The sequence below is a fragment of the Setaria italica genome, chromosome VI, assembly GCF_000263155.2.
Source record: "Setaria italica strain Yugu1 chromosome VI, Setaria_italica_v2.0, whole genome shotgun sequence".
Classification (NCBI taxonomy): Eukaryota; Viridiplantae; Streptophyta; class Magnoliopsida; order Poales; family Poaceae; genus Setaria; species Setaria italica.
The window spans coordinates 33,148,330-33,172,100 of record NC_028455.1 but is presented as its reverse complement, the minus strand read 5'-3'; the positions used below and the strand labels follow the sequence as shown (position 1 = coordinate 33,172,100).

The 23,771-nt window shown below is 49.1% G+C and overlaps 3 protein-coding genes across 3 annotated transcripts; 2 read left to right on the top strand and 1 right to left on the bottom strand.

Moving 5' to 3' along the window:
* Nucleotides 1-868: 868 nt before the first annotated feature.
* Nucleotides 869-1,853, bottom strand: LOC101774375 (translation initiation factor IF-2). Its single transcript, XM_004973887.3, has one exon. The coding sequence runs from the start codon at nt 1,703-1,705 to the stop codon at nt 1,271-1,273; it is 435 nt and encodes a 144-aa protein (XP_004973944.1). The 5' UTR covers nt 1,706-1,853; the 3' UTR covers nt 869-1,270.
* Nucleotides 1,854-14,911: 13,058 nt separating this feature from the next.
* On the top strand, nt 14,912-16,540 carry LOC101774778. The gene is made up of 2 exons (XM_004973888.4): nt 14,912-15,550; nt 15,968-16,540. The coding sequence occupies exons 1-2, from the start codon at nt 15,183-15,185 to the stop codon at nt 16,392-16,394; spliced, it is 795 nt and encodes a 264-aa protein (XP_004973945.1). The 5' UTR covers nt 14,912-15,182; the 3' UTR covers nt 16,395-16,540.
* Nucleotides 16,541-19,619: 3,079 nt separating this feature from the next.
* Nucleotides 19,620-20,789, top strand: LOC101786777 (LOB domain-containing protein 24). Its single transcript, XM_022827794.1, has 3 exons — nt 19,620-20,058; nt 20,184-20,425; nt 20,744-20,789. The coding sequence occupies exons 1-3, from the start codon at nt 19,831-19,833 to the stop codon at nt 20,787-20,789; spliced, it is 516 nt and encodes a 171-aa protein (XP_022683529.1). The 5' UTR covers nt 19,620-19,830.
* The last annotated feature ends 2,982 nt before the right edge of the window (nt 20,790-23,771 follow it).

The window sequence follows — 23,771 nt, the reverse complement described above, 5'->3', positions numbered from 1 at the left end:
ACCACTTGACCAGGGAGAACGAACGAACCAAGTCACCCAGCATGCATCCACAGCTCCCAGCTTCCGCTCCAACCAACCCAACCTCCCACCACGCGCCCAATCACCATGGATCCATCCACCCAATGGCTTCCACATGGCTGCATGTGACTGTTGACGCCGCTGTTTCTCCGGAGAGACGAGGCTTCTCCTCCTCATCCCTGCCTGCCATTCTGCAGTAATCTGAAGAACAGACACCTGTTGCAATTGCAACTTGGGATTTCTTTTTTTTTTACCGTGCCCGCAGGGGGGATGTGCCATGATCACCAGGCAGGCATGTAGCTCAGGAAATTTACAGAGATAAATAAGGACTAGCCAGGGAGGTGAAAGGGGAAAAAAAAATGCACCATGCCATTGGCCACCATTGGTCCATTGCCTTGCATGCTGCTCTCATGAATAGAAGATTCTCTGCAGCAGCGCCTATCTCCCCTCACCAGTGCCGGGACAAAAGAGCAGAAAGTACATCCACAGCCCACCCACGTTTCTTCGCCTTCCTTCCACCTCACTCCATCCAGGCATCCATGGATCCATGCATAACAAGCTCAACCACCTAATTCTGAAGATCTGATCACCACCAGGCTTCACAATGCACTTTTGCACATCTGGATCGAATTCGGTTAGAACTGGAAAGATCTTTGCTTTTGCCTCGTCATGTGCAGAATGGCTTCTCTCCCGTCTACTGTCAGCCACAAGCCCACAATTCTTGTTGAGCTTTTTGTTCATGCCACTGGATATTTCCTCTGCAATTGACACAAGAACCAAGGCCATCCTAAAGCAAACACAAGTACACAGCAGCAGAGCTGAGCCCATGGTCTCTTTTTTGAGGCAAAAGTTTGTAATTTTGATAAGCTGTGAGCTATAGTTTAATAAATAATGAACAGATCTCTGGGAATTCTCTTACAAACTTTTCACTTCCCCATTCATCAGATCATCAGCTATAAATATCCCAATTCTACAATTTCTACTCCACACAACCCCCCTAAAAAAACAGAGGAAAAAATAAAAAAAATAAACCAAAGCATTATTTGTACGAGAGCTCTGTACCATGCCATGGCCGTGCAAACCAAGAGAGGAAGGAGAAGAAGAGGGCGAGGAGAAAGTCACGGCTTGCAAGAACTCCACGGACCCACGGACGAATCGACGACGACCATGGTACCATGGAGCCCGTAATCGGCTGCCAATTGAGCTTCGGCGGCGCGGATCGCCGGTCGGCCCCCGGAAGGCCGCTCGGCCGTCAGCCCGCCCGGATCCGCTTCTTGGGTGGCAGGGCCCGGAACACGGTGGTGAGGTCGCGCGCGACGGGGAAGAAGGCCCGCCGCGCCGACGGCGCCGCGGACGACGGGAACTTGCGCTTGGCGGCGGGCGGCGTCGCCGGGGGCGCCCACGCGGGCTTCCGCGGCGCCGGCGGGCACTCGGCCGGCGCCCGCAGCCTGCTTCCCTCCGACGTCGGCGTCGTCGGCTCCCCCACCTGATCCTGGCCTCCCGCCTCCGCCTCCTCCTCTGCCTTCCCCTGCCCCGGCGCGGGCAAGGTCACCGACTCCGCGTCCGCCGCCGGCGCCATCGACGACGAGGCCGCCGAGGAGCACGCGGGCTCCGGCGCCTGCGACGCCGCGGTCCTGATCGGCGGCAGCGCCGGGAGGACGTTCCCCGTGGCGGCCGTGGAGCTCATCTGGCCTGCGCACGCAATTCTGGCCGCGGGAGGGGAGCACGGGCGAGCGCAGGCGTTGGGTGCGAGGGAGGAGAAGAGATTGGGGGAGGGAGGAGGTGAAACGAGGGGAGGCGTATGCAAGGCGGTAGCGCCAAGCCGCCGAGGCTGTTAAATAGTCGTCGTCTAGGGAGAGAGAGAGGGGAGGGGAAGGAAAGAGGGGGGATAGACCGCTTTGATCGGCTTGTGTGGGCCCAGCTTTATTGCTCCCATCGACTTTGGCCTTGTAGTAAAAGGCACAAGGAGTAATAGCAATCCTGGAACTAATGCGTTCCAAAAAAAATATCCTGGATTTAACAATTTTGGAATCCTATTTTCCTGAAAATAAATAATTGGTGTCTTGGATTTTTGTGTAGAAGGCTTTAGTAAATGCTGTTTATATTTTATTTTTAGGAAAAAGGAAAAATTATGGCACAAGATATTATGGCACAGTTGAGACAAAAAAAATTATTTTAGTTTTAGCAAGAAGAAGAATTTTTATTAGGTAGTCCAACGGATATACCAATTTTTATTATTATGAGAAAAAAAAGAATAAGGGAGGTGGAGGGGAGATAGCAATTGTTGCTAACACAATTTATAAATTCGCCTTTTAAATTGTCCCCCCTGAGGTAAACTACACTACCATGTCAACAGACTTTATATAGGAAAAACAAAAACAACATGACGTGGATAGATACAGACAGGATCTCTCGCATCCTTCCCATGCAAGCCCGGACAGGCTCGAACCATGCCAATCAATCCTCACGCACGTTGGGTCGTGTGCCGCCGTGGCAGTAGCACACACATGATCATCGCCGGCCGGATGCCCGCATCGGTGCGTGCACGCCCTGCGCGTGCCGCGCGCGCCGGCCGGCCGGCCGGCCGACGGGGACGATCGATCCCTTGCGTGAGATGAGACGCAGAAGACATGCTGGGCGGGCGGGCAGAGGCAATGATGGCGTGAGGAATCACCAGCGAGCAAAGCGAAACGGGGCGTAAAGGCGCGCGGCACCGGCACGCATCGCGCCGTCGCATGCATGCGGTGAGGTGTCGTCGCCGGCACAAAAGAGATGGGCCGGTAGTGGGAGGAGGCCGGAAAGCGCATCGCCCCGGGCGCTGGTGATAAGGGTCGTAGCTTGCAAGTAGCCGCGCGCGCGGCGCCAGCGTGGCTTGGCCCCATCTGACGCCGCCGGCCGGCGGCGTTGATTCGCACAGCTCAGCCGGTTGGTCGCCGCTGCCGCCTGCGCCACCGCTGGTACCTGGTAGGGCTGGACAGAACAACTGACAGAAAACAAACACCAACGTCCAATGCAGTGCAGCGCAGGGTTGCAGGCAGGAGCTACTGTAGCACTAGGCACTAGCACACTGCGCACGAGAGAGCCTGGAACCGAGGTGATGTTGCACTCGTGCACGCGGCCCCTACTGTCCTGACTGACAAATGAATTACCCTTCTCTGTCAAACTTTAGCACCTGTCATATTGGATGTTTGACACTAATTAGTAGTTTTAAATATAATCTAATTACAAAACTAATTACACAGATGGAGTCTAATTCGGATATGAATCTATTAAACCTAATTAGTTCATGATTTGATAATGTGGTGCTACAGTAACCATTTGGTAATGATGGATTAATTAGCCTTAATAGATTCATCTCGCGAATACAATTAGTTTTGTAATTAGCTCATACTTAATCCTTCTAATTAGTATCCGAACATTCGATGTGACCCTACTAAAATTTAGCACCTCGTATCAAACGGCCCCTTTGTCTATCAGTACTAGTAGAAAAAACTTTGATCCGAATTAATTGTTTGCGAACCACGAATCCACGATATGAATCGATATGCGCAGTCAGCTTTGGGGTGGATATCTAATAAATTGGGTGGTTTGAAATTGATTTGCGCAGTCAGCTTCGCAATAATGAATGCCCTAGATGCAGAGATGGCGTCCTGTCCTACCCATCTATATATCTGGTCGATCTTTCTCATCTCCCGGCACCCATTTTTTTCTCCCATTTTATTTCGTGGGCTGTAGCTGAATAGCTGATGGATGGATTGGTTGGGATAGATGATGATGATCGGTGGCGTAGACTACGACCACGGAGTAGTATTTGCGTAGACGGAAGCGCCTCCCCGAGTGGCGACACGCCGGTGAGTGAGGCAAGACGCCAACCGATCCACTCATCCACCATCCAGCATACTCCTACTACATGGCCTTCGTTTGAAAAAAAAGGATCGGTGCATGATTGGGTTGGACGATCGCGCGAGCGCGGGAAACTGTGCGGTTTTTAGAAAGGGGTCTGGCGGCTGCGTCCTTTTCTTTCGACCGAAGTTCTACTACTGCTATTAATGGACACAGGATTTCGAATTTGAAATTTGCATTCAGGAAGCAGTTGTGGTAGAGATGAATTTTTAGTAGCTTTGCTTGAGATGAACTGCATGGTCGATGGCCTTTTTCCGCTGTACGTTGCTGCAGCGCTGCTTCTCTGAGGAAAACGACGACGGATCTGGTTCGGGAGGTGGAGAACGCCCTCCAATTGTGGAGGAATTTCGAAGATTGCCACTGGCTTGCATGAGAAGGTGGAGGGACATCACTGCTCAGTTTAAGAGGGGGCCTCAGGTGGGCCAGATCTTCGTTCCGCACCCGCTCGGCCGGGGCCGGCCCACCCAGCGGGCCGAATTAGTTGGCAGCAACAGAAAAGGCTGATGATGATGGGGCCTCTGCTGTCTGCCCCCGAATGGGTTTCTTTGGGTTTTTTTTTAATGAAAGGTTTCTAAATAAGATGTCATTTAATATGTCATTTAATCGTTGTTCCTTTCGACACCGCACCCTTTTGAATTTACATCCTCCATCAATTCACATTCATTATCCACATTTATTATAAATTTCGCGCTCGTGGAGTCGCGCGCATCACTTGCCTCTGCCGATCGAATCGGACTACCGAATGTGGAATTTTCAAAAGGCTGCTTCACATCGTATCGAACTAGCGAAGAATCCCTTTTAGTTATTTCTTACTCCACAGTGGGTGTTTTCCTATCCTTTTAGGAGCGACAGACAGGGTGTTTGATACTAGACGCTAAACTTTAGCAATGTCACATCGGATATTCGGATGCTAATTAGAAGGACTAAACATGAGCTAATTATAAAACTAATTGCAGAATCCAGGCTAATTCGCGAGACGAATCTATTAAACCTAATTAATCCATCATTAGCAAGTGGTTACTGTAGCACCACATTGTCAAATCATGGACTAATTAGACTTAATAGATTCATCTCGCGAATTAGACTCCATCTATGCAATTAGTTTTGTAATTAGCTTATAATTAATACTCCTAATTAGTATCAAACATCCGATGTGACAGGTGCTAAACTTTAGCAGGTGGTACAGTGCTGCTAGCTGTATCTTATGGACGGCCACTATTAGCTGTCTCTCTTTAGGATTGCTTTAATTTCCTGCGAGGTTTAATTTTCGAAACCCGAAGCATGCGATGGACTTTATCCATTGTTCCCGGTTTATAGTAGGAGAGCTGGATCGGCGCTCTTGATGTCAATTAAAAGGCCACCCTGCTATAATTCTACATGCACTGCGTGCGATGCAATAATGATAGGCTTTTGGCTTGTTTGTCCTAAGCTAAAGCTCTCCCTCACATGTACTAGTACAATAAAACAATATAGCACGCACGGATAATGATGGCCGGCTAATACGGATCTCCACTTTGCGAACATGCATGCTTGTATAATCCAGACTAGCATGCAGGAGTACTTTTTTTTTTATAAGTTGCCCGTTAAAAGGATAAGACGGCGGATGATCAGAACTTAAGAAGAAGGCCCGCGGCGGGACAAGTAACATTGCATGGGGTCCCACATGCATGTGGGCCATGTGGCGGGCGATGTACGTCATGTCGACGTCCTTGTCACGGCCGCTGGTCGCGGGACGTGCTCATCCATTTGTCTTACCATGCAACCTACGACTGAGCGCAGGGATCCAATGCTCTGCTTTGTTAGTTAAACAGCAAAATCTGAATGGATTATATTTGGTGGACCAAACAAAAGCTTTGGTACGTAATCTAGTACCAGCGCACTGCACGCACTGTATCTTTTTCCTTCTTGTATTTTTTTTCTCAAAAAAATAAAAAAAGGTGCTGTGCGTGACGTGGCCTGACGTGTGACGAGACTTACCCACAGGGGTGGAAAAGTCGGGAGGAGCGTATCCTGCACGTTCGTCTACAGTGCGGTCAGGGGAAAGTGCTGAAAGTTTGCACTGTAGCACACGCACGGCACATGCACGGTGGCTCCCATCATTTATACGTGACCGGAGGTCGGAGCTAGGCGTGCAGCGTAGCCACTTCCGATCGATCTCGTTCTTGCTTGCGAGATCGCAACCAAAGCCGTGTACCACATGCAACATCGCAGCTGATGCGTGCGTAACGACACAGATTCGTGTACGGGCGAAATACGGACAGCAAGCAGGGAGCAGGATGGAGTGGCCCCTATGCATGGCTACGAGAGCTGACTTTAGAAGCGCATTAAACCTGTAAAAAGCGATGCGCGGTGGATGAGCAGAAGCTCCTTTCGGCAGACGACGTACAGCACGATGGTGGGCTGCTTGTTGAATTTGGGGGACCTTGTGTTCGTCGCGCCGCGCCGGCCGGCCGGCCGACCGCATGCCGCTGGCAGGACCGCGCGCGGCGGCGCCCGGCCGTACTGATGGACATGATGATCTTCCTTTTCTTCATTCCCTGAAGATAGGTATCGATCGACGGCCCGATCTGCAGCCGGCGGAAAGGAAGCAGTGGCTCCTGCAGATCCCACGCGGCGCTGTATCGGGCGTTCATCCTATCCATGGCCACGGACATGCATGGACGCCGACGACCCCACCGCGGTCGGCCGCGCCGATGGAGCTGACAATATTCATGGGCGTTGGCGGCATCGGCATGTGCAGCAGCCAGCCAGTGGATGGATTCACGCGTTGCCTCCTTCGATTCCAAGGATGCAGGATCTGCCAAGGACGTGCCTCCAACTGCTTGCGGATCATCATCTCTTGATCTGGCGCGTCGAATGTGAGAGCGCTGCTGATCATCGTCTGCGTGCGAGCTGTTTTGTGTGCAGGAGCCCACGATGATACATGGTGTGCCTCTGATATGTAGTCTGATCCCAGTTTACTTGCGTAGCGTCCTGCGGGACGGGCGGGCGATCCGGGCCGCGGCCCATGGACTGAAGCGCGCGCGACGGGCCGCCGGCTTCCTACCTAAGTAAATCCAGCGGGCCCGTCGTGATGAGGGGGAGGCAGATGGCATTCGGCCCGGTTCGCTAATCTCGGGGTGCAACGGCCTACATTACCGGTGCGACTGCCATTCGGCCCGGCAGTTCGTTCGTTAGTCTCGCGCCGTTCCCGGCTCCTTTCCTCTTTTCGTTGAGCCGTCGCCTAAATAAAATAAAATAGAACCCCAAACGGCAAAAGCGAAACCCCGTGCGAATCGCAGCGACGGTTTTGGATAAAACATAGACCGACTGCCCACAGGATCTCACACACAGCAGACAGTCGAATCCAGTCTGAGCCCGAGGAAAAGCAATGGATCATCAGCTAGAGCGTTGCCTGATTTTTGTTGTCCAAAATCATTGTTATAGTACTGTAGCACACTGTAGCGTTTTGTTTGTATTTGTGAATTATTATCCAAAAATATTGACTAATTAGGCTCAAAAGATTCGTCTCGCAAAGTACAACCAAACTGTGCAATTATTTTTTTATTTCGTTTACATTTAGTACTCCATGCATCTACCTCAAGTTTAATGTGACGGGAGATCTTCTTTTTGCATAGTGTTAAAGTTAGGACTTTATGGAACTAAACAGACCCTAGCATAGCAACAACGCCATCAGCTGGATAAACTGAGCATTCTCTGTGGTCTCTGGCCTGTGCAGCCACGCAGCAGCCAAGTCAAACCTCAAAAGGTAAATTAAAAGCCGCGCTGCCCCGGTGGCGACTGGCGACTGAACAATTGCATGCGCTGGTGTGTCCTGTCCACTCCCCAATCGTCGCAGCCGTTCCAATCAAATCAATCATGCCCCAGATCTTCCACGCGAATTCAGGGTCGGTTTGTTCCAGGAACGGAAGTTTAGACCCTGTTTGATGCGAACTTCTAATTTTGTAGTGTACTAATCCTCAAATTACTAGTCCTAAAGTTTAGTACAACGCTATTTGGATAGACTACTAATCTTTAGGACTTTAGAGGAAAAATGTCATTTTTACCCATCAATTACTCCTCTAAACTACCCTTGCACTGCTCACGTCATTAATGCATGCGAGGGCAATAGGGGTAAAAAGGGACTTGGGGACCACTTTTAGGAGAAATAGGATCCATTAGGACCCCTTGACCCTCCTAAGAGCAAGTTTAATAACGCAGCTAGCAAGCGGGCTGCAAGGTTTCTCTCAGACTTTTCCTAGCCCACTCGTACAATGGTTAGCTCTTCACCATTAATACATGGTCCACAAGTCATTCTCACAAAGTTTCTTGGTTCCTGTGCCCAAGTCGACTGTAAGCTTATAGCCCGCTTCTCCTCTCTCACCTCTTCTCTCTTCTCCACGTCAGCATTCAGCCAGCTTACAGCCCCTTATTATACTTGCTCCAATAAAAATGGCCCCCCTAAAGTTTAGGAGTGCACTTTTAGGACCCATGTTTGGATGCACAAGTCCTAAAAGTATCCTAAAAGTGAACTCCTAATCTTTAAGAGGGTGTATCCAAACAGTCCCTTAATCCCTCCCGTGCGGAATGTTCGGTACTAATGAGAAGTATTACATATAGTTTAATTATAAAATTAATTATAAAATTAATTGCATAAATGAAGGCTAATTCGCAAGACGAATCTATTAAGTCTAATTAGTTCATGATTTGATCATGTGATGCTACAGTAAATATGTGCTGATCATGAATTAATTAGGCTTAATAGATTCATCTCGCGAATTAGCTACAGCTTATGCAATTAGTTTTATAATTAGTTTACATTTAGTCCTTCTAAGTCGTATCAAACATTCGATATGACCCGAACTAAAAATTAGTACATGGATCCGAACATCTCTCAACTCGCTAACTCGACACCTGCCGTGCCCAAGAACCACGGACCGTCCAATTCCAGCCAATGCAATGCCAGCCTCGTTCCCGCCAAATATCCCGCCAACCACCCTCAGAAAGGCCAGCTTTTCTTCAAGGATGGATGGTGGATCAATGGCGAATTGGCGACGAGACGATGATGTGGTTGGAGGTGAGAGAGGCTCCACGAGAATACCAGGCGCCAAGATCCCATCTGCTCGACGGGGACCCGTGGCCGGGCATGTGACAGCAAGGGGACAAGGGCGATATCGGCCGCCTTATCGATTCCCTCGCGATCGGGAAGGAAGGAGAGGAGCAAAGCGACAGGCCGCATCAGTTCCCGTCCCGTTTCGCCACGATTCTTCAGGCCATCTCCAATCCAACGCCACCTCTCCTTTTTCTCCCTCTTCTTCAGATCTGCAGCTTCGTTTTTGGGAGACTTTTTTTGGTGGGTGAGATTAGTGGTGCTGGATTCTTCCTGCCTAGGAGTAAGACGATGCCGATGCCGATGCCTGCTGGATCGACGTCTTTGACCATCCAATCCAACACGCACACATGTGCACGCTTGAGGTTTTCTGGGGTTGGGATATTTTGGACCAAAAGTTGGGGAAAGAAAAGGGTGGACCATGATCTTGGCACGTCCGCTCAGCCGCAGCCGCACATTCTCATGAGATATTTCTTCCCATTGGGGTATCAATGCAAGAACGAACTCGCACTGTTCCAGCGTGTTCTACTATATTTTAACATGAAGCACCCAAAGATCATGTCGCACCAGGATATTTCTTGGTCAGGTCAGCTTAGGCATTGTACGTTGCAATGTCACAACTCACAACGTACCTGCAGGATATCCGGATCTTCAGACAAGACGGCAATGCCGACGAGCAGCCGAAAATGATCGCCTGTTTGCTTAGCACAAGACAGACTGTGACACCAAGATTGAGAAGACTGCAACAGACTAGCAGCTGACCTGTATTTGCTTTTGTTGCTTGGTTCGTTGCAGGCACTGACCCGCCGGCCAATCGCGAGGCGGGATCGCCCAAGATCTCACATGGCGTACGTCCTGGCCGGCGCAACAAGATTCTTGTGCTGGAGAGATAAGTGGGGGACAAAGCAAAACCATGCATGGACCATTATATCGCCTCTCAAAACAGGCTGCTTCTCGATCGACAAAACCTCAAACTGCAAAAGAAGAAAAGAAAAGAAAAGGAACACGCCGCTTGCCACCACCAGTTGCACGCACAAGATCATTTCTACATTAATTCTAAGAAATAAAGCATGCGATTAGATTACGAAGCCAAAAGTAATCACCTTTGGAAACGAGTACTTTAGGTCGTCGACCGCATTTACTGTAACAGCCACAGGATGGTGATGATTAGTGATGATAGCAGATAACAATTCATTAGTTGTGTGTCGTTTCTGTTCAAGTGCTGTGTTGGCAACACTCGCACTCCCAATTGATTATGCTTATTTGCTTTTACTTAGGGATTTTGAAACACAACTAGCTTGTAGTATTTCACAAATAATTGCGGAACCTGGATTTTGAAAAGACGAGGGTCCAAAGGTGATGAATGTTTGCTGCCATTAATTTTAGCTCATGGCATTTTTCTCTCATTTACGTGCAGACACGACAGGATGCTAGCTAGGTAAACATGTGCACAATAATTTGGCAAAAAGGAAAACTAGTGGAGAGTGGGCCGTGGAAGCTAACAAAAAGGAGGCGACTGCCGGGAGACCCCTATCCCGATAGGCTTCCATCGAGAACCCCCACCCCCTTCCTTATCTCCTCGCTTCGTTATCCACTTGCGTATGGAAAAAAAATTTGCTCGCCTCTTTCCTCCGCCCCCACCGCCGCCCCCTCGATCCGCCCACCCCGCCATCGTCCACCTTGCCAGCGTCGCCTCCGACGCTGGCGAGGACCTACCTCCCCTCCCCTCCCTCTTTCCCTCCCCCTCGCCTATCCGGAGGAAACTCGCTGTCGTTCTAGTCATCTTCTTCGTCTCCGTTCGTGATACTCCGTCCCCGAGACCGTCGGCCTCCACCACCGCTCACGCCCGACGGCGACCTCGCTGCCTCCCTACCGCTGCCTCCCCTTCCCTCACCCTTTCGAACCACTCCTCTTGCTCACCCCCGTTGCAAGCCCCGACCACCGGATATCCTCCATCCGCCGGTAGGCAGCGCCACCGCAGCCTGGCCTCACCGCCCACACCCGCCACTGCCGCTGGGCCGGCCGCCTCCCCGACCATCCCTCTATAGCTCGCAGGCACAAATCATCCCCTCCCTAACCCCAAACCCTGAAGCCCCAACCCCAAACCCTAACCCGAATCGGAGCTCGTCGAAGTTGGAGTCGTCGCCAGAGGTGGAGGTCACGCGGTGGAGTTGTTTGTTACTCCCTTGATTCAATTTGTTACCTTTTCATTTCCTTTCTTTTTTGTCTGCCCGACGTCTCTTCTGTTTCCAAATCGAGGGGCTCTCCCGACAGCACTAAATCGAGAGGCCTCTCCCTATAGGATTTACGAAAGAAATGACACTCATTTGTTTCCACTTTCGGCTCGTAAAAGTTGCTTTTTTACAATCTCATAGCTGGAACAGACAGACCTTGCTAGTGTGCCTTTGCAACAGCCGCCCCCCTGACCATTATCAACAACTAACCAACTTACAAGACTTTGTTAATTGTGGTTGCTCACGAATCATGATCGATCCTTGACCACCAAAATCTAGCCCCACAAAGGAAAATAATTCCTCCTCTCTCTGTCTCGATCGACAGCTCCACTGGGGCTCAACAATTTTAAAACACGAGATGCCTAGAATATCTCCTGACCAATACAAGCAGGATAAGTTTACAAACACGCTTGGCTTTTTCACTTTGCCATCTCGTAGTGTTTGACTTACATAATGCGCCGCACTTTGCGTACCGACCTCTCAGCCATCCGTCTGGGATCAAGTTCTTGTTCTTGGTAGTGTCCAAAGTCTATATCGTGAATACACCTGTATTGGCAACCTCTCTTAGAATCTGTGCCAGCAATGCCATGGTGGCTGCCCGTGCCTACATGCCTTTGTTGGTCGCACCCTTCACCCATGTATAATAAAGGTGTTCAACCAAAAAAAGACTAATTTTCGCATAATGCTTAAAAGTGAATATATATTGTATTATTTAAGTTTGCACCAATGCTTAAACGTATAAGATACTTGAGCCTACTTAAATACTACAAGCAGAGGCAGAGCTTGATCAAAAGTCTAGAGAGATCGGTCCGCTGAATTAAGCATTAAGCATCGATGAATAGTACCAATATCACCGCTTAATAAATGGAAGTTTATGCTGGGGTGTGTGTGGTGTGTGGTGGGTTGGGGGACATGGCTTCTTTTGTTTGAGCTTTTTATAGTTTCTAAGCGTGAAAAGTCAAAAGTTCAAATAAATAGCGAATTTCTCGTGCATGCTCTGAAAAGACAAGTGACTTTTTCGAACCAAAAGACTATCAACAGTGTTTTAGAAAGTTTAAAAAGCTCCAGCTCAAACAAACATGCTCTTAGTACTACTAAGCTCCGACCTTGACTAGATAACATTATTTTACAAAAACATAATAATATCACAACATTATATGTTTTTAGCACTCACCATTGTACATGTCTAAAGTAGCATATGAAGTCGGTGTGAACCATCTCTGCTGTGCGCCGATGTCTCGATCTACAGCCAAGAACAGAAAAGGACAATAAGACCCGATTACAACGACGATAATATAGTTATATGAAACCTTCAATGCCGCACCAAACTAAAGACACGCGAATTATAATACGAGAAGACGGGATTCTCTTCCAGATCTCCGTGCCAACAACATTAGGCGCACCACCTAACATGCATGCCCAGTTGCCGGCTCACTGCATGCATTTTACTGGTAACATTAGGCTACGTTGATTGGGGCTTTAGACCGAGACCTAAGCATTCCACAGATAATGCTAGCTAGACCGCCAAGTCGATGCGGTCAACATACATAGTACTCACATGCAAGTGTGTGAGGATTAGCGCTCGACCATTATCTCTATCCATGGTCGTATTATAAAATTGAAGCTTTTTCTGGAACCATGCACCGTGCCAGGTAATTGGCTAAACGTTTCTTAACAACTAGTTGTTGTACTACTTAGTAATCTATTACTAGCTCTGCCAAGGTTTACTTTGAGCTTAGGTTTCTTTGGGTGGGTTTACTTTGAGCTTCACGCAGTCCATAGGAAAGGAAAGGAAAGGAAGCTAAACGGTTCTTTGGTTCTTCCTCTCGGTTGGAGTATTCAAATTTGATCCTCGGCACTCACCATTAGCAATGGTACTACCATATTTACTATGAATCCGTTACAAATGCACGTGCTCTGTTCACATGCTAATGCTATTCCGTATGAAGTGCTTGAAGTAGAACTCTATATTTATTTCGAATGTATACACCCTCTAGGCTCTAACACCCTAAAATTATTTGGAGTCAAACTTTTTTAAATTTGATCAAACAAATACTGTGTTTCTGATCTAAGTGGAAAACACGAAAAAGAAGTTTTTGCTTTTCTAGCATGTAAATACGACCTTTAGATATATTATAATCTAATGAGGCTGACGATCCCGAGCCAAACGACCACCACATCTAGAAAAAGTGGAAAACAAAAACCAAAACCACCTGGCGTGGTAGCGATAGATGACGGGGAATGGCTTATAGGGGCCAGCTTCATTTTCCCTGCAGGAGCAACCGCGATCCATAGCGGAAAACTGAAGTCGTCGCTGTCTAGTGAGTTACCGTCCGACCGAACGGAACGGAACGGCTACAAACCTGAAATCCACATCACTCTCACCCTCCCCGTCAGGGCACACGCCACCGCACACGTATTCCCGGGCTCGCCACAGCCACAAACGGAGGAGAGGACCAGCAGCCACGTCACGCCTACTCTACATACACCAGGTATACATACGGCGTGACCTGTACCGTACATCGTATTCCTACGTGTCGTCGTACGCGAACGGGTGGACCATACTCTACGGAGGCAAGTGCCACAAGTATAGCCCTGTTAATTGGGTTGTAACCCATGTTGTAACCACACCAATCTATTCTCATAAGAAAATAAATATAATCCACCCTAAACCAAACCTCCACTATCACACACCACACCACCCCAAACTTACCATTGCATAAGTTATACAAATTACTTGCCAAATATGGTTACAACCCAATAAGAACCCATTAGGTACCCAATAAAAACCCATTAGTTAACTTTTTTTTTTGAGTTTGTATGTGACTCTCAACGTGGGGCCCACATGTAAGTCTAGCCATACTACTTTGCACAAAGTAGCGGACTGTCAAGCTAATTCATCTGCAACAAGTTTCGGTCAATTCATTCAAAATTTTAAGGTGTGAACACGAGGTTTTAATTTTAGGGTCCGACTCTTGACGCGGGCCCCACATGTAAGTCCAGCCGTACTACTTTGCATACAGTAGCGGACTGTTAAACTAATTCATCTGTAACAAGTTTCGATCAATTTATCCAAAATTTTAAGGTGTGAACGCGAGGTTTTATTTTTAGGGTCCGACTCTTGATAGATGAGGCTCCAGGCTTTTGGGTTCTTAATGGGTCTCAACCCACGGGTTGAGAGTCTTTTAGATCCAAAAATAATACCACACACCCCAAACACCTTCCAAACTATTTATTTGTAAAACCCAAACCAAACCAAACCATCTAGCAGGCCAACTCATTATAAACCAATTCAAATGAACTTATTATATAAACCAAACCATTAAAACCAATAAACCCAACCCAATTAACAGGGCTACACAAGTAGTAGAGAAATTAAATGCTAGCTCGAGCTCGAGCTCCACCTGGCGGATCGGTCCATCCGGCCTTCCCTGGGCCGAGCTCACGGACCGGTGCGAGGCCGTGTCGCGCCGGCTTTTACCACTGCTTTGTGGGCCCCGCCCGGCAGCGTCCGCGGGGCCGACAGAGACCGGCTACCTCATCCACCGCACGCGGCCGCGTCAGGCTCACACGCCCGCGGTGGACCAGGTGCATTGCACCTCGCCGGCGGTCGCCGTCTCTCTCTCTCTCATCCGGCGAGTATACAATTCACCTTGGTGGTCAGGTCCATCTCCTTATCCTGTCCCCTTTCCCTTGCCCTCCCATCCCTCTCCCTCTCTCTCTCGCTCTCGCCCGCCCGCCCGCTCGCTCGCGCACCGAGATTTCTTGTCCTGTACCACCAGCCTGGTTCCGCGCGGCTTCGCTTCCTCCTGTCTGTCGCCGATCGATCCGGGCCGCCGGAGTCCGAGATTCGCCGGAGCCTTTGCGGCGGGCCGGCTGCTGTGTCGGCTGGTTGGTTGATTGAGTGATTCTGTTGGTTTGGTTGGTTGGTTGCGGTTATGTCCACGGCGGTGGCGGCGGGGATGCCGCCGGCGCACGGTGGATTCCGCGGGTCGGAGAAAGTGAATCCGGATCCGGACGACGCGGGTAGCAGGAGGAGGAATACTAACGGATTCTTCGTGGAAGAGGAGGAGGAGAGCGGTGGTGCTGAGGCGGCGGTGAGGAGGGAGTTGGAAGAGGAGGAGGAGGAGGCGCTGTCGGAGAACTCGTCGATCGGGGTGGCGTCGTCGGACAGCTCGTCCATCGGGGAGAACTCGGCGTCGGACAAGGAGGACGGCGACGAGGAGGAGGTGGAGAGCAAGGTGGAGGGGCTCGGGCTCATGGGGCTCGGGACGCTCGAGTCCTTAGAGGATGCCCTGCCCATCAAGTAAGCTGCTAATCCCCTCTTTCTTCCTGATCTGCTCAGTGATTCTGTGTTCCCTTGAGTTGTGGATGAAATCGATTTTTCAGCGGTTAATGTTCTTCTGATGGAATTACCAAGGTTTAGATCCCAGTAACGGTAGAGTTAAGAAATCAGTGTTTTCCCCCCATCCTAGGTGGTGGTTGTACCATCCATGGTCAAAGCTAGCATCTTGTTGCTCTGTTCATACCGATAAAGCTAACGGATTTGGTGTGCCAGCTACGAATCCAAGCAAGCAGCGAGCAAAAACATCTAGCCAATATGATTTAGCAATGCATCGCTCCGAACTTTTCTCCAAGTTGTTTTGATCGACCAAGTAAATTCCTTTTGGTCGAACTCTGAAACTGACCGGATGAATCTGTGTTGCGATGGTCGAACCCGCAGGCGGGGCATCTCCAACTTCTACGCCGGCAAGTCCAAGTCGTTCACGAGCCTGGCGGAGGCCGCGGCGACGGCGGCCGCCAAGGAGATCGCCAAGCCGGAGAACCCGTTCAACAAACGCCGCCGCGTGCTGGCGGCGTGGAACCGGCGGCGCGCGTCCTGCAGCGCGCTGGCCACGGCGTACCTCCCGCCGCTCCTCGCCCCCGACCACGCCGTCCTGGAGGAGGACGACGAGGAGGGCGCGGACGACGAGGACGAGGACCACCAGCCGGGTGGCGGGCTGAGGAGCAGGAGGCCGCCCACGTTCCCGTCCCCGCGGCTGAGCGTGCACACCACCGGCGGCCAGATGGGGAGGAACCCGCACGCGAGCTCGTTTAGGTCCCCGAGGTCCTTCTCCATGACCGACCTCCAGAACGCGGGGTACAACTAGCAGCTAAGATTGGAGCTTCTTCTTCCTCCTCCTCTCTTGATCTTTAGGTGTGAGAGATGCTGTTACTGCTACTGGTGCCACTGCCACTACTACTATATAATCAAGATATATATAAGAAGAAACTCCATTCCTTGTGCTTGTTCTCAGTCTGACTGTCGAATGCCGATGGTTCCTCGTTGCTGATCGAATCTCGCATGAACATTGCTCTGAACCAGCACCAAGATTCTGCAGAACGAGTTTACTAGATGGCCTGGTGGCATGATATGTGCTTGTTCACCTTGTCATTAGGAGTGAGCAATCATGCATGTTGAGAAAGAAAGAAAGAAAGAAAGAATATTTGAAACGGATGATGGCGATGGGTGGATTGTTGCTCTCCTGTAGTAGCTGATGATGCTGTTGTTGGTGTTGGCCTGTTGGGGGTGTGGCTTGTGGGAGCAGACAAAAACGGTGGGTGATGAGTCCCAGGCCTAATCTCATCTGGTCTGAATGTCTGATCTGCCATCCGTCCAAGGACCAGTATCATCCATCCAGTTGTTGGGAAGAAGAAGAAAGAACTTTTTTTTTGATACTTGGAAAGGAAAAAAAAACTTCTTTTTGGTTCCCTTTACACCATAATTTAGCTAATACATAGATTACTTAATTTAAGGAAAAAAAAAGCACGAGGCAGCGACAAATCTAAGCATAGAGCACAAGGGAAGGGTTCCTTTTCAGAAGGTAGCTTTCTCTCCAAAAGGCGTCCTAATCATACAATCAAACAAGCAAACTTCATCTCTCGCCAAAACAAACAAAAAAAAAACAACAGTAAGCAAGGTTGATCGTATAGCTTCATTTCTACAAAAACAGAAGGTAAAAATAAACAAATAATCGATCTAGCAACGACGAGTTGCCACGTAATAAAGTGTGGTTTTCCATACGGTAGGCGAGTGACAACATCTTCGGGAGATGCGCGCGTGAAGGAAAGCCGGGACCCCCAGATCGAGGCCACGGGGCACCGACCTCTCCGCTCCCGCGGCGTCGGTTCCGTCACCGGAAGAGTCGGCGGCGGCGGCGGCTCCGCCGCGGCGGCGAGGTGTCGCGTGAAGCGCCTCCGTGTTAACGAAGGATTAGTGTATACTAGTAGCATTAATGCCGGCGTTGTTTGAGGTTTCCAAGGGACGGGGCTCGGCGATGCTGGGACTGTGATGGGAGGGAGGCACGGAGCATCCTATGACTGTACGCCAAGCTGTTTTCTTTTGGTAATGGCGAGTGCTAATCTGGTGCGAGTCGTATCTGGGTGTTGGTGTGGGCCATGGCCAAGGGCAATTGTGTGATTAGATAAGGTATTTCTGTACGTGGCAGTACGTTCTGTGCATTTATTAAGAGAGAGAAAGTAGAGAGAGAGAGAGAGAGTAGAGAGAGATGGGCATGGGGGGATAAGATGTGGGTCAGGAGAGAGGTAGAGGGACTAATCTCTTATCTTATCCTGTTTCGAAAATATTCGGGCATCCGTACGGCGGGCGGGCTGGACGAGGACTGACCGAGGAGGAGCTCTGCACTCGCAGCCTGGCTCGGGAGCCCACATGCCAGCCTGACTTTCCAGCCACGGCAAGGCAAAGAACCCTGCAAGCAAGTTGGGATTAGTAGTACTCCCTCTGTCCTGAAAAGGATGCAACTATGGTATGCGTGCCAGTTAAAGTGCTTCACGTTTGACCAGGTTTGTAGTAAATAGTATTCACATTTATGGCTCCAAATTAATTTATTATGAAAATACATTTCGTAATTAATCTAATGATGTTTATTTGATATTATATATATTTATACTTTTTCATCTATAATAGGTCAAACTTGACACAGTAAATCATGACACTATTCCGGAATTGCATTCTTTTGGGGACGGAGGGAGTACAACGGAGAAGCTTATCGTCCCCTTCTTTTTGATTTTTTTTAAGCTGCTAGCACCCGGAGGTGCGTCGGACGGTCGAGTAGGTAGGAAAAAAATTCCCGCTGCAACATATACCTCACGTTCCATGCAACATTTATTAAGAAATAAAAAAGTTTGGTCGTTTTGGTATATGTATTCTAAATAGACGAAAAAATCACATCGCAACATATGCGGTTGTTTCACTCAATATTTCATAAAAACGGGTCCTAACATCAACAAATTATCTGTGCCCCTACCATTTTTTGCAAAAAAAAATCATTGTAACATCTAAACTGGCTGGTTGCAACATTTAAACTGGCTGATTGCAACATAAAAAATAAATCAATCCCTACATACACACTCACTTGCTGCAAGCCTGCAACATTCAAAAAAGCGAGCTGGCAACACAGAAAAGGATAATCTCAACATCTAAAAACACTTTGCTGCAACATTGAAAAAGAAAGCTAATGCAACATCCAAATTCATATGCCAAAATACCGAAATAAGTTACAGGACCATCGAAAATCACTTGATGCAACACGTGATTGAGAAACTAAGAACCGGGGAGGTCTCCGCCTCCGCCAGCGTCGGAACCTCAGCCATAGAGCATGGGCGTTAGCATTGCCATACCCGTTGCGGCCTCCTCTTCCAACGCGCCTGCAACAGACCGGATCTTATGAGGAAGGAATCACCACAACGTACAGGCATGAGATTCAGCGACAAGACGCCCAGCGGCGCGATGCGAGCATGCCAATTAGCTGGAGCCGGGAGGCGCAAGGGCGCAAGGCGGTGGCGGTGCTCAGAGCAAGCCGCACTTGGGCAGAGATGCTTGGGAGAGATACTGTGTCTGCTCGGAGATGTCAAGGAGAGAAAGAGATGCTGGTGGCTTGAGTCAGATGGAAGAGGGACTGATAGAGAGGAATAATGCTTGGATTAAATTGCGCCATGTGACTGTCCGGAGGAGGAACGCGTGTCCGGACGTACGGGCATGAGCATTACCGTTTCTTTTTTCAACGAGTTTCCATGCTTGCTAATTTTTTTTTGGAAAAGTTATGCTTGCTAATGTTTGTGACGTCATTTTTGGCCCGTGCTCTTTGATCCGTGTCCGTCTATAGAATTTTGGAGTGAAGAGTAAAGCTCTCCCAAAATTTGACGAACGAGATTGCGCGTGCGATGTGCTGGGCTGCTGGGTATGCGTGTGTCCTTCCAAACGGAGCGCGCCAGGCCGCAGCCCACGCGCACTGGCGTAGAGAAGCAACCAGGCCGAAGCCCAACCAAGCTTCAGGCCCATGCCTGCCCGATGCAATCGTTCCAGTTTTCCAATAATTTTGGCCGTTGTGCTTTCCCATTTCCCCCCCTCGCCGCCCTCCTCAGATGGCAGCAAACGTATCCGTTGAGCTTCCCATTCCTGGCCACGAACCGGCCGGCGGCGTGCGTATATAACCGGCGGCGTATCTCCTCCAAATCTTGCATAGATACGCGGAAATCTTAGCAACACCTCACGGCGAGATCCTTGGCGATCTCCGCTAGATTTCGATGTCGTCGTCGTCGTCCACTGGCAATATAATGGAAGTAGTGGACCAGCAGCAGCTGGACTACGGCGGCGGGAGCAACAACCCGCGGAGGTGCGCCGCGTGCAAGTACCTGAGGCGGAGGTGCGCCCCCGACTGCGTCCTCGCGCCCTACTTCCCGGCGTCGCAGCCCCGGCGGTACGCCGACGTGCACGCCGTCTTCGGCACCAGCAACGCCACCAGGCTGCTCCAGGTACCTTATTAGCTGCTACTAGTTGATGATCGTCTGTATTGTGCGCAAATTAAAGCTCTTGAGAGAGAGAGAGAGGGAGCTTAGAATGAATGTGCATGACGTCCATTTCTGTGGTTGGTGCGCAGAGCCTACCGGTGCAGGAGCGTGGCCGGGCGGCGGACACGATGGCGGCGGAGGCGCGGTGGCGGGTGCAGGACCCGGTGTACGGCTGCACGGGGGTCATCGACCGCCTGCAGCAGGAGATCCGCGCCGTGCAGCACGAGCTCGCCACCACGCGGGCGCAGCTCGCCGTGCACGCGCATCGCGGCGCGCCGCCGCCACCGCAAGCAACGCCGCAGCTGATGTCTCTTCCTCCACCTCCTCATCAGCCTCTTGCTGCTGCTGCTGCTGCTGCGGTGGCGGTGCACGCCGGCGCTCGTGGCGCGGTCGCCGTGCGCGAGGCTGATGAGGAGGAGGAGCCGTTGATGGACCCCGACGAGTTCCTTGACCTCGACGGCCGGTTCTGAGCTGTGGACGATCGATCAAGAGCGCCCTAGCTTCCATTATTATCGGGTCCTAGTTCCTTCAAATCAAATCGAAATACGTAACAGCAGTTCAGTTGTATTGTCTGGTGCATGCATATGCATGTCCGTGTATGGCATGCCACTCTCTTTGTCTCTGAATTTGAATGCCTTACCATATATAGAGGGAGAAAGTATCGAGTCATAGAGTACGTCAATTTACTGTCTTGAGAATTTGGCAAACACAGCTGCTGCATGTTGTTTAGCGAAATGCAAAGACGGAAAACAAAATGGACAAATGGTGATGTCACTCTGCAAACTGCATAGCACGGCTACGGCTGATAAGGAATTAAACTAGTACAAACTGTTTGCCGCTCAAAATTTCAACTGCACCCTTAGAAATTCAAATAATTGCTGCTTCTTAGTTTTTATTAATAATCCAACAGAAGCCCTAGAGCTACATCAGAATTGTTTGCAGGCAGATTCCTGCGTCAAACAATTTAGACTCAGCATGTTTTGTAGATTTGCCAAGGCTGGCCTACCAGTTTGTCAAGCATGCCAAGCGCTTTGAGCAGGGATAAAAACTGCTCACATCAGCTATTTGTTTAAAAAAAATAAAAATGATAGCAAGCAGCAACCTGAGGTCTCTGCAGTTGGACACCGTCAGCTTGGAGGATGATCAAAGTATCATCAGCTATTTGGTCAGTATGGAAACACCCTAATCTGAATGAGGTTTTGCTACTCTTTACAGAAGAGTTACACCTTTGGAGTTCGGCTGGGGCTCGAGGAATTTCCCATCTTCTCACTCTAGTGCCAAGTGCAGACTAGGTTAGGTTCTGTGTTTATTCTCATATGGTCGAGGTCAAGTTTCTTGTTCTATAAAAGGCGAGTAGTGCATGTGAGCGTGATGTGAGTGTGTGGTGTTGTATGGGTTTCCAAACCCTTTCTTCTTCTTGATATAATGATACACAGCTCTCCTGCGTGTTCGAGAAACATGTATTAGTAGTGCACCGACCACCGATCAAGGCATCAACAAAACCCACAATAGAACTTCATTCATCAGCATTCATGTGTTCTATCGATGAGCATAGGTGTGATTCTACCTCGATTGGCAGTAAAATAGATGTGCATCTACTTATTTTTAAAAACCCGGCTCAATTTGTTCATTTTCTTTCATATTTAAGTATGTCATCATGGTCCAATTGAAAGGTTCAGAAATTATTTCTTACACCAAAGTTTCAGATAAGCATTTATTTTTGTTAACACGTGATGCATATCATAGAAATCACAGTGCAGATATTATAGATCTAAAAAATATCACAGATCTTTCCTAGATAGAAATGAAAGCACTACTCGCCATGTTGTGCAGTGAACAAACGTGAATCAATTAGTTTATGGTTCTATAATTAAAACTGTCATGAATTATGCAAAAAGTTGTTGGGCTAAAAAATATCACAGACCTTTCATAGATAGAAATGAAAGCAATCGCAATGCTCACAGTGAACGAACGTGAATCAGTATGTTTATGATTACTGATATACAAATCATTAAAAAAAACCAAATCTAGCCCTACCTACAGCTTTCTTGAGCAGTTGGCACTTTGCAAGTTAATCCAAGATTCCAAGTCTAAATCTTTGCCTATTGCCTGACAGGGCAGTATGATAGTTTTGGCCTCTCACTAAATAGTTGTTGAGCATGTTCAGCACTAAAATTTCTCGGATCCAAATCAAACTGAAAGGTTAAAAATGAATGCTCACATGGTGCCTCCGTGTGCGGCGCTTGCCTCTCTAATTGACATTGTGCCTTGCTTCAGCTCTTGAATCTGGTATTCTGCCCACAGTGGTCAGTGATAATGACTCTGCAGTTTTTTAAAATGTTGGTTAAGCATATATCAGGATGCATTGGCCCAAATATTGGTTAAAGGAAATGCACACCTGCACTTATTTCAGTGTAGGGAGGCACCACAAATTCAACCTAGCAAATATGCTGTGACCATGGATGAATAAAATGCCCTCCAAAATGATGACATCTGATGCATTAACCCATCACAATGAAATTAAATCAGCGGCTTAGTTAGGAAAAGGGTTCTGAAGTTTTGTCAGTTTACACTTGCACAAGCTTCCTACTTAACATGCCAAATAAGAATCCAATTTACAATCAAACAAAATCAACTTGTGTTCTCTAAAATATGTACCTATCAAAACAGAGTTGAGATGCCATCAGAAAGAACATTGACATGTGGCATCTATCAGAATATATAGTATATCATGATTCTATCATATACGCAAGCTAATTCAACTATGTTTTAGCTTATGTTTACAATTCTGCAGCGTTGTTGCTTATGTTTTAGCTTTTTCTGTAAATTTGAAGGAGATGAAGAGAAGCTGCAGCATTGCTCTGCTGTTGTTGCTCCCACACGTTGGGGAACAACAGAGAAATGGCATGACGAGTAGAGAGGATCTAAGGGCTGCTGCTGGTAGAGATTGGATTTGGGATGCAATTTGATTGGAGCAAAGGGAGCCACTGCAACTGATATTGCTTTGGTGGAGAAACAGAGAGGAAGAGATGCTTGAGTAGTGCAGGCTGCTGCTATGCATCTCATAGAAAGGAGAGAGCTGCTGGTGCTGCTTCGGGTAGAAGAGAGAACAAAGCGAAGAAATGGGGGAGATTTGCTTGCTTATTTGCTCGGCGGAGAGGACTGGGGGGGGGGGGGGGGGGGGGGGGGCCCTTCTCTGGAGCAATTAATGAAGATCCCTATGATCATTTGGAAGAGTTTGAGGAACCGTGTTCATGCTTGGTAATCCCAGCATGACATAGGAACATTGAGTGGAAATTATTTCCTTTCTCTCTCAAGAGAGGCAGACCAATGGTACACCGCACGATAGGAGTGTGAGTGGTGATCGGTAAGCTGCTGGCGAGATTGGATAAGTTCCCTCGTCTCCACGGCATCAACCCACGTGCTCCTCAACGGCGACCTGGTCATCCTGATTTACCCCGTGCGATGTTGGTTTATCCTACTCATGGAAATTCTACATGGACTCCTCAGGAAGACTGTTCACAGCGGCGTTCTCGCCCCACCTGCGGGTCCAGCGATTAAATATGAATGCTCCCTTCCATCGGCGGTAGCTGTCCGTGGTAACTCCCTCACCCCACCGTCGTCCTCTCCCCTCTGGGATGCTCTCTCCCGTACTCGCCCTCACGCCATGGGCTGAT

Bases quoted from the DNA above. Each gene is read 5' to 3' on its own strand.
- LOC101774778 (XM_004973888.4), top strand. From the start codon at position 15,183: ATGTCCACGGCGGTGGCGGCGGGGATGCCGCCGGCGCACGGTGGATTC. The intron at 15,551-15,967 runs GTAAGCTGCTAA...TCGAACCCGCAG, and splicing joins GAGGATGCCCTGCCCATCAA to GCGGGGCATCTCCAACTTCT.
- LOC101786777 (XM_022827794.1), top strand. From the start codon at position 19,831: ATGTCGTCGTCGTCGTCCACTGGCAATATAATGGAAGTAGTGGACCAG. The intron at 20,059-20,183 runs GTACCTTATTAG...GTTGGTGCGCAG, and splicing joins ACGCCACCAGGCTGCTCCAG to AGCCTACCGGTGCAGGAGCG. The intron at 20,426-20,743 runs GCCTCTTGCTGC...TACCATATATAG, and splicing joins CTTCCTCCACCTCCTCATCA to AGGGAGAAAGTATCGAGTCA.
- LOC101774375 (XM_004973887.3), bottom strand. From the start codon at position 1,705: ATGAGCTCCACGGCCGCCACGGGGAACGTCCTCCCGGCGCTGCCGCCG.